The sequence below is a fragment of the Sphaeramia orbicularis genome, chromosome 15 (genome assembly GCF_902148855.1).
Source record: "Sphaeramia orbicularis chromosome 15, fSphaOr1.1, whole genome shotgun sequence".
In the NCBI taxonomy this organism is placed as follows: domain Eukaryota; kingdom Metazoa; phylum Chordata; class Actinopteri; order Kurtiformes; family Apogonidae; genus Sphaeramia; species Sphaeramia orbicularis.
Window position 1 is genome coordinate 7933413 of NC_043971.1, and position 10924 is coordinate 7944336.

General features: G+C 35.8%; 1 protein-coding gene across 1 annotated transcript in view; it reads right to left on the minus strand.

Annotated features, from left to right (window-relative positions):
• The window catches only part of blnk (B cell linker), an 84459-nt gene extending 74245 nt beyond the window's left edge, over positions 1–10214 (minus strand). The window contains exons 1-2 of the mRNA XM_030156710.1: positions 10004–10214; positions 9783–9845 (exon numbers count right to left, since the gene is read on the minus strand). Of these exons, the coding sequence (XP_030012570.1) occupies positions 9783–9845; positions 10004–10072 (132 nt within the window). The 5' untranslated portion in view covers positions 10073–10214. The remainder of the gene's footprint in view (positions 1–9782; positions 9846–10003) is intronic.
• Between the last annotated feature and the right edge of the window lie 710 nt (positions 10215–10924).

Below are 10924 nucleotides of genomic sequence, written 5' to 3' on the forward strand. Positions count from 1 at the left end.
ATAACAGACATGACAAACTGAAGCTGAAACTGCAGCACTGTGGTTCTGTTTATCTGTCAAATGTTCACTGTGGTCAGTTTCAGATGCTGCAGCTCTTTCATAATTCATAGTTTGAGTTCTTGTTTGTTCAGTATTAATTGTCAGCCTTGTAAATCCAAGCTGGACTGACTGTACATATCCTGACCAAGGAAAATCAAATTCTCCCTTTGTGCAGTAATCTACACCTGGCTTTTCTGCCTCCGTCCATAATAATATACATTATATAGACTAAACGTCATCTAAATTTAATATTTATTTGCAACATAGTATAGCAAACTATTACATCATCAAAAACAAATTGATTTTAGAAAAAAGACAAATGTCTCCATTTTTAATGTCTGGGGTCACCAGAAATTTGTGATGTTAAAATGGGCTCATGAGCCAAAAAAGGTTGGGAACCACTGATTTATTGACAACATACAGACTCAGTACTACTTCTATGGCAGCTCCCAAATTAATTTTTCTGTCTATTTATGGATGCAGAATTTTACACAGAAAAGTAGCTGAGTCAACAGGTTCACAACAGACTCAGACAACGGCTTTGGATTTTCACAGATTTTTAGATACTTGACAATATTTCTTATGCATATTAACACTTGTATTGACTTATTTAGTCACAATTAAGTCATATAATGCTCTTAACGCCTTCGAAAACAGGCTTTAGTGTTATATTTAATATTCAGCGGGTCGGATGGGAAGTTTTGGCTTGGTTTGGATACGGTCCGATGACTACTGCAATATGTAAAAAGGTGAATTCCCCAGTTAACCCGTAAAGACCCAGTGTTACTTTTATGTCACTTCCCAAATGAATTTTTCTCTCTATTTAACCATTTTTTTTTTTATATTTCCTTCTGTATATTACAATGAAAATCATGTATTTTCCTACATTTAATTTACTGATCATGTACATGTTCATTAAACAGAGTAAATTCAAAGGTTATTATATAAAAATAGACAAAACTGAAGAAAAAGTGATATTTTTAGCAAAAAAAAAAAAAAAATCATTAACTGAATATAAAGCAAGTGTCTGTTTACTGGTGAATCAATGTTGTAGTAGATGACAGTGTTTCCATGGTAACTATGGAGTCTCTGAACGTCCAAATGGGTCATATCTGATGACCATGAAAAGATGACAACCTGTATTTTACACCAATTATTTACATGTATTGATAGGATTAGTGGATCATCAGGTATTAAATATTCTATATCAGTAGATGTTTTTGTTACCAGTGGCTGTTTGGGTCTTTAAAGGTTAATGCTATAAATCCATTATCTTTGAGCTTATTACCTCCACCAAGGATGGTTATGTTTTTGCCAGGGTTTGTTTGTTTGTTTGTTTGTTTGTTTGTTTGTTTGTCTGTCCGTTAGTGTTCAACATAACTCAAAAAGTTATGGACAGATTTTAATGAAATTTTCAGGGTTTGTTGGAAATGGGATAAGGAAGAAATTATTAAATTTTGGTGGTGATCGGGGGTGGGGGGGCCCACGGGGGGGGGGGCCACTGATCAGCCTTGGCGGAGGTCTGCGCTCTCCGAGTGCTTCTAGTTATTTTTTATTATTACCTCCGCCAAGGAGGTTATGTTTTTGCCAGGGTTTGTTTGTTTGTTTGTTTGTCTGTTTGTCAGTCCGTTAGTGTGCAACATAACTCAAAAAGTTATGGACAGATTTTGATGAAATTTTCAGAGTTTGTTGGAAATGGGATAAGGAAGAAATGATTAAATTTTGGTGGTGATCGGGGGTGGGGGGGCCCACAGGGGGGCCCATTTCCAACAAACCCTGAAAATTTCATCAAAATCTGTCCATAACTTTTTGAGTTATGTTGCACACTAACGGACAGACAAACAAACAAACAAACAAACAAACAAAAAAACCCTGGCAAAAACATAACCTCCTTGGCAGAGGTAATTATTAGCATTTAGCCGAGACAACACGATGCAACCTCTTTCCCATCAGTGAGGACATTGATTAATATGGTCAAAACCAGTTACAATTGATTAATGCTTCTTAAATCTTACTTTCTACTTCATTCTATGTGTGGAGTTACACATTTCAACTATCTTTCTACTATGGACCGTCTTCTGCGCTGTATCTCAGAGTTCTTCACACATGCTTATATGGTGCGTTCAGGTGCAGTGTCTATAATATCCTGAGACCCAACAGTTAATTTTTGTCCTCTGTAGGTGACAAGAGTTTCACAGATTAAAAAAAAAGAAAAAAAAAAAAAAGAAAAAGACAAACAAAACCAAACAAAGGACATTCCGTGAAAAAAATAAAAATAAAAAAATAAAAAATAAATAAATAATGTATCTGATAAAATGCATCATGCTTTTTCCAATCAAGGCAATCATTTAATGGAGGCTGTGCTGATTATTATGATATATCAAAAATTTTCAAGTCTTTCAGGTAGAAATCCAAGAGGCTAATGTCACTATATAACATGGATGTTCACTGAAAAAACTAAAATCTTACAGATGACATGATGACAGCTACACAGTAAAATCGCCAGTGTTTATATAACACTTAAAGAGTTAATTTTAACACTACCTCAGTGAACATATGGTCCCTATCTACAAAGTGTAAAATTTACACTGAATATAGAGTTACATTTCCAGAGTCAACTTTACTCCAGTAAGAGTTAATATTTTACACTACACTAATTAGTGTCAATCAAGTTTTACACTATGTGAGAAGTAACACACATAGTGTGATTCACATTCAACACTGAAGAGTTAAGTGTTAAGAAATAACTTTTCCAGTGTTACACCTACTTAACACTACATGTTGATAAATAAATTACTCCAAAGAGTGTTGATTTTTAACTGCCTCCTACCAGTGTTACATATGATGTACTATAGTCCCAGTGTCTGCAGGGGCCAAACAAAGATAATATTATTTCTGTTCCCAGTGTATTCCAAGTAAAAATGAAATACTGTAATTAAAAGTAAACATAAAATGACATGTAAAATGAAAGCCACCGACCCGATATCACGTTATCCACTTGAAATTCGGTATTTGAAAACACGTACCCAACACTGACAATAACGACGTATCTTTATTCTTGCACACAGATTCTGCATGGATGAAATAACAAAAGCAAGAGTTTATTTACACAAAATTACAAACGCAGTTTTTCGATGTGAGGAAGATGGCGATGCCACAGTCCAACTTCTCACTCAGTTTGAACGCGGAGGTTGGTGGGCGGGGCTTTTCAGAGTCATTATTTTTTAACACTGAAAGGTATCTTGGTCTTATCGGTGTTGAATTAACTTTGAGAGAATCGATTTACTTTAACTCTGAATATATGACACTGACAGTGTAAAACCTCTGTTAACTCCAATTATTTTCACCAACACCGGAAGTTATCTTGTTAAATTTTACTCTGTCCATTGTTGGAATAACTCCGAAAGAATTAAAATGCTTTGACACTGCATTTTTTACACTGGCAAATTTACTGTGTACAGTAAGACACATTTTTTCTGCCTTTCAACACCTATTTATAAGTGTTTAAACTCATCAGAACCAAGGAATAAAGTCATTAAATTTTAGTAAAAGAACAGACTTCACTGGTTCAGGTTTAATTTCTGTACTAGTCTCATATGAATAGGACTACACTTTACAAATGTTCATACATCCTACAAATATGATGCTCCTTTTTTGGTTCTAAAGAGCAACTTTTTTGTTAATTTTATCAGATAGTGGAGAATTTATTCCACATTAGCCTTTACTTAGCGTAATATTGTAAAGTGTCATTCAATACCACAACAAAACAGTGTGAAGACGCCATCAGATAGTGTATAATTGTAATGTTTATCAGGTTTCCACTGTTGAAGCCGGTTTTGTTTCCAACTGTGCATTCGTGGTGAAATTTCCACTCGTTCGACACCAGTACGGTTTTACCCGAGCCATCCATCAACACCCATACTGTATGTGTTATCAAGTCCAGATCTACATATAGACGCCAAAGCCCCGTCTCTGAAACATTAATCATTCTGACTGGTGTAAATCCACATTGAACACATATTCGAGCAGAGACGCAACATCTCAGCTAAAATGGAATCATCTCAGGGTCAGTGAATAATGAATAGAAAAGCAGAGTGTTGATCTTGTTTGTTTTTAAGCGGCTGTTAAAAAGATGCATATACATGGATTAAGGCTTTTTGAGGCCAACATGAAAGAAGTTCTGTGATCTTTAAAGTAGTACATATAAAAAAGTCATAAAGTCATGTGTCGGTTACTTCAGTGCATTAAATCCTCTTCAAATAGTATTCCCCTCATAACTGAATCAGATTTAATAATACTTTCTTGAACTCTCCGGACGTAATCTGCGCAGTGCCGTAGTAATGTCAACATTTTTTTCATACCATTTGTGTTTTTAGCAACTTGAACTGCCAACAAAAATAACAAATACCAAAAATACTAAATACTAATAATTGGTATATTTTTTAACCCCTTAAAGTCCATGTTTACAATATAAACAAACCATATTTTTTGATGTATAAAACCCAAAAAACATGTTTGTTTTTTGCAATATTCTATATAAAAATTTTACTTTTACTTCTTTTATTTTTTCATTCTGGCATATGCCAATGATTAATGGGAACATTGGTTAATAAGAATTATTATTTTTGTGGTAGGTCAAATGTTACATGCTAGATCTAAAGATCTAAGGAGCAAGTTGCAGCTAAGCTAACAGATGCCATGTGGAAGGTGTCTGGTTGGCTTACAAAACCATGTTTAACTCTCCATGTATGTAAAACAGTTTGCATATATTTTACATCCAAAACTACTAAAACAGACGACCCAGACATTTAGGAGTTGGAGATTTATAAAAAAGCTGTGAAGAACTTTAACTCTTTCATGCATTAATTATGTCAACCTTCATCAAGATTTTTTTCCTGAGTGTTTTTATCCCTCTTTAGGCATGAAAAAAAAAACAATGTGATGGAAAAATTTTTAATGAACCTGTTTTTCACGGAGTTACAAAAATGTCCACTCAGCTGGACACCATGTGTTTAATTTTTTGAAGCAAAGAAACATGTATTTAAAACGCAATATTGTTACGACCCATAGGTGGGTCATAGTGTTATTCTGTGGGTGTGTCCACTTTTGTCTGGTGTGAGTGGATTATATGTTACAGGTGCTGAGCCAGATGTCTCCCCTGTGATTGGAGCAGCAACGGGAGGCGGACCTTTAAAGACTGCGGAGCTGGGCCAGACCCCCGTTCGCTCTTCCTCTACTCCCAACCCCGCCTCCATTCCACCAGCGTTCCTGACAGAAGTAGGGGTGGGCTGCCCTGTTGTTTTATCTCATTTTCTCCTGTTTTTGGTAGGAAGGTTAGACCTTGTGTTTTGGTTTCTTTTATTTTGCAGGTCAGCCTAATTTCTCAGTGCCGTTTTGTTTGTTGTTTTGGCCAGAGCCCACCCCGAAGTTTCAGTTGCTTTTTGTCTAGTTCTCAATATCCTTATGCTGCACCCTGTAAAATAAATCACCTTTTTTTGTTAAACTTGCACAACCCGTGTCCCGGGTTTTTTTCTCTGTGGCTTGGGAGTGAGGAAAAGTGATCAGAATCTTCATGTTGCACCCTAGGGTCCCCTAGCCGGGGTGTAACAATATCAGAAAGTGATAAACTGTGAGAAAACTATGGAATAAGAACATTTTTAATGCAGCTAATCTGATGTTTTCTCACATATTAACATACTCTAATACTAGTTATTACTCACTTCATGGAGATAATATGCAAAAAAAAAAAAAAAAAAAAAAGCATTTTGTGTAAAAAAAAAAAAAACCCAAACAAAACAAAACTATTAATTACAGTCTAATAATAATTAGCAATTGATTTACACTCTAACATGTTACTGCAGTCAGATCAGGTTAATTAAGAACAGGAAAGTTACAGTAATGGTATGAATGTCAGTTTAATGGATGGTGCATAAGCGTCCACTGTGTTGGCTGATATGGAACTAAAACAACAAAACCCATGAATAAACAAGAGAACAGCTGGAGAAAAACTGTCCACTGGAGTGACCACTATGCATGAAAGGGTTAAATACTTGGGCGTCATTATGGACAGTAATTTGTCCTTTAAAAAACATGTCTGCACAATGATAACAAGAAAAGCACTCGGAGAGCGCAGACCTCCGCCAAGACAGATCTGCCCCCCCCCCCCCCCCCCCCCCCCCCCCCCGATCACCACCAAAATTTATTCATTTCTTCCTTGTGCCAGTATCAACATTTCCTGAAAATTTCATGAAAATCCATCCATGGCTTTTTGAGTTATCTTGCTAACAAACAAACAAACAAACAAACAAACATGCACACAAACAAACAAATACGCACACAAAGCAAAGTGATCACAATACTTCCTGGCAGAGGTAACAAAGGTAAAGCTCAATTTGAATAATTGTAGGAACATCAGGCATCAAATATCCACGTCTGCCGCTAAACTTTTCCTACATTCCATGATACTTCCTCACTTGTCATATGACATAACAACTTGGTCCCAAGCAGGGGTGACCATCCTCAAACTAGTATATTATCTGTACAAACAGATTTGAAAAACATTAGATAAAAAACCAAGGGAGTATCACCACAACATTCTTAACTTTGAAAACTACCTCCTCTACTCAGATTTATGCCTAATTTTTAAACTTATTCATAGGCTTGCACCCCACCCCTCCTCTTAGAGTGTGCCTGAACTCATCTGACAGTGGTACAACTGTGTGATGAGAACCAGAGCATCCTCTAGAGGAGACTGGGTACCAAAGTTTAAGAGAACAACTTTTGGGAAATCAGCCTTTTCTGTAAAAGTGGTGGGGAAGTGAAATTCCCTTCCCAGTGATATCAGAGAGTCTGACAGTTTTGCAGTGTTTCAAAAACAACTTAAACTTTGGCTAAAATCAACACAAAACTGTAACCATAATTAGGTGCCTTAGCTCATTTCTTTTGGCCCTATAAATTACACTCAGGGCTTGATCTTCTTAAAGTTGCTGCTATAACTACAGTAGGCCCTTTTAATACTACAGGGTGGGGAAGCAAAATTTACAATATTTTGAGGCAGGGATTGAAAGACAGTGTATGACCAATTAGTTTATTGAAAGTCATGAGAATTTATTTGCCACAAGAAAATTGACATAATAGAAAATGTTTTTATTCTATGTGTCCTCCTTCTTTCTCAATAACTGCCTTCACACGCTTCCTGAAACTTGCGCAAGTGTTCCTCAAATATTGGGGTGACAACTTCTCCCATTCTTCTTTAATAGTATCTTCCAGACTTTCTCGTAATAGTTTTGCTCATAGTCATTCTCTTCTTTCCATTATAAACAGTCTTTATGGACACTCCAACTGTTTTTGAAATCTCCTTTGGTGTGACGAGTGCATTCAACAAATCACACACTCTTTGACGTTTGCTTTCCTGATTACTCATATGGGCAAAAGTTTCTGAAAAGGTATGGATAATAGTGTTAGGTATGATTATGACATCAATATATGTTTGGTTTCAAAACAATTGACGCAGTGCCTGCTGAGAAAAAAACAACTAAATGTTCATTGTAAATTTTGCTTCCCCACCCTGTATTTATTTATTTTTTTTTACTATTTATGCTTTGAACAGATTCAATTTTTTTTAGACTACGTTGTTATTATTGTATTTAAAGCTTTATAATTATATTATGAATTTTAAAGTGCTTTTATTGGGTTTTAAAACTCTTAATGATCTTATCCATATTTATTTTTCTGATTTGCTTTTCACATATGAGCCCTCTTGGTAATAATCTTTGAACTGTTCCTAGAGTCCACGCTAAAACTCATGGTGAGGCCTCATTCTGCTTTTATGGCCCCAAACTATAGAACAGTCTACCTGAGGACCTGAGGACCTGAGGTCTGCTGCGAGTGTTCATTTTTTTTTTTTTTTTTTTAAATAAACTCAAAACCTGTCTTTTTAGTTTAGCTTTTAATTAAACTCTTACTTTTTAACATTGCTTTACTCTGTTACTTTTATTTTTATTTGTAACTGCGGGACAGTGGGGAGGGTTTGGTGTAAAACACTTTGTGCTACATGTAACATGTATGAAAAGTGCTATACAAATAAAGTTTGACTCACTCTAGTGCAGGGGTGTCAAACTCATTTTAGTTCAGGGGTCACATTCACCCCAATATGATCTCAAGTGGGCCAGACCAGTAAAATAATGACAGTGAAAAAAGTAAACTTACATTATGATAATGTTTATATCTACATCGTTTCCTTAAAAATCTGAATAACGTGAACAACTTGAAATGTCGTAAGAAAAACAAATGTAGTTTTAACAGTATTCTGCCTCAGTTTATCAGTTTATCATTTATACATGTGCATTACAACTTACATTACAATTACAAATACACAAAACATTTAGTAACAGGTATAATATTGATAAAATTGCATTTACTTTTGTCAAGGTATTTCACGTGGTTCATATTTCTTCAGATTATTCACATTTTTTTGTAAAACGATAATTTGTTAATGTAAACATTTTCATGTAATTTTACGTTTTTACACTAAAAAACAAAGATAAAATCTGCAGTTGTCATTATTTATAGGTTATCATGACAGTATTTTTCTGGTCTGACCCAACTGAGATCTAATTGGTTTGTATGTGTATGTATGGAACCTGAAATTTAAAATGATTTTTTTACACTATTGATTAATATCTTAAGTGTAATTTTTGCATTTCACAAATTCATCCTACCGGCCAGATTGGACCCTTTGGTGGGCCGGATTTGGCCCCTGGACCGCATGTTTGACACCTGTGCTCTAGTGCAATTGTGACTGCACAATGTCCCTGTGAAATAAACAATAAATTAAACTAAACTACCGGTAATTGTAAAAATCAAACAAAAATGAACAACTTTTGAATTCTGACCTCATACAAATTGTGAAAAATAATATGACCTTTTATAACATGAACAGCAAAGTGTGCATAATATGCTCACCCTGATACCATTAGGTTAAATACATAGGGATCACAGCTTTGTCAGCCCTGAGTCTCTCAACTAAGCAAGGATTTGTTTTTTTTTGTTTTTTTTTGGGGCATGTTTTCAGTGCGTCAGCCTCAGAAACGTCAGACGGCTAACACAAAGCAAGGTGACGACAGAACGTTATCAAAGCAGAAGTGGGAAACCATTTACTCACTTCTATATTGAGAGAGCAACTATTACACACACCCACACACACACACACACACACACACACACAAAAAATGAGAGTTTGGGAAGTAATGCAAGCGCGTGAGGTGACATTAACTGTGTTTCACATCCTGTAAACTCTCCTCGGTTTTTCAATTTTGGATTGTTGCAGCTCTGAACATTTACGGTAAAAATCTTACTTTCCATGTTCTTAAAACTTGAAGGTTCAGATCTGTGAATAAGAATGAAAATGGCACAAATGCTTGCCTCTGTGAAATGGAGTCCAGTAGTTTTTTTTTTAGGTTTTTTTTTTTAGTGAAACTGCCAGTAATATCTCCGGGAAAGGCATAATTACTGGGCTGTTTTAATGCTGTAGTCACAATAATAATAATAATAATAATAATAATAATAACAACTGTTTGGGAGGATTTGTCCCCCTGTATGAGTAATTAGAATAACAAACTGAGCACAGCAACAGTCCAGATATAATCCTGAACTGATTAGTTGTTATGTAACAATACGAGGGACAGAGAAAATATTATGTGGGAAATTCAGGTGAAGAAAGTGAATGTGAAAGTGGAACTCACCAGGAGTCTCTGTCCGTCGATTTTTAATCTGTTAACAGTGGTAACACATTCAGGCATCTTGTTCTGACGATTTAAAGGCAAGAAATGTCTTTAATAGTTAAACAGAATGTTGTTTTTGCTGTGAATGACTTCATATATGTGAATTAAAAAAAAGCAGGATCAGAATAAGGTGAAAGCAGGTGTGAAGACTTCTGCTGCATCTTGTTATTTCATGGACTCACCTTGCACATGAAGAAGGCTACCTGTGCCTGATCCCACCCCTCACACTCCTCTCTGGATGGCAGGTTCATTTCTGTCTCAACAGGGGAACCGCTGAGCAGGTCTTCGTATTTGGAAGTACAATAATAGTCTGACCCGTCACGCTCCAACACGCCAGTCACAATCTACAGGGAGAAGTACATACCCAGGGAGGTCACCACATTAAACCAACACACACTGTCTGTCCTTCATCCATAAGTAATGTTGCAATTCGTGGCATTTTTCTCAAACATCTAAACTTGTCATGCATTGAGACACCAGCAAAGGGAAGCTGGAACTTCCTCAAAGTCACATATAAAAACCTTAGGAAACACAAGTGTCATAATAAAGTGTAAATTTGACTTCCCAGATCAGCCACACTTCATTTACAGTCAAGCACGGAGTGTGATTTACTGTACATTTATTTTTAGTTTGGAGGCTTCATCTTATTTCAGGTGCAAAAACTGCTGAAGTGGTAAAAATAGCAGCAGCACTATCTCGAATGAAAATAAAGTGAGAGTTTGTTCAACTTTTGAGAGTTTTCTGAGTGGTTTTTGTTGACTGATGTTTCTAATACAAGAAATAAGAATAAAATCAAGCATGTCAACCCAGCCAGCATGTCCATGTGGGCCCCAGAAGGGTTACATTTGGGCTGCATATAAGGGTCCCATGTGGGTTTGTCCATAGTTTCCATGGTGACCCCACGCGTTTGCCCATATCAGAATCAGAATCAGAGACCTGAATATCTCATATTACTTATTTTTCACACTATTTTATCCCATGATATTTATCTTTCATGTCATTTGCAGTACTTCTCATGTTATTTGCACGGCTGAAATTCTATGTTTTAAAAATATCTTAGTTTGCAATACTTTTTATTTTTTAATGTAAATAACGGTGCCTTT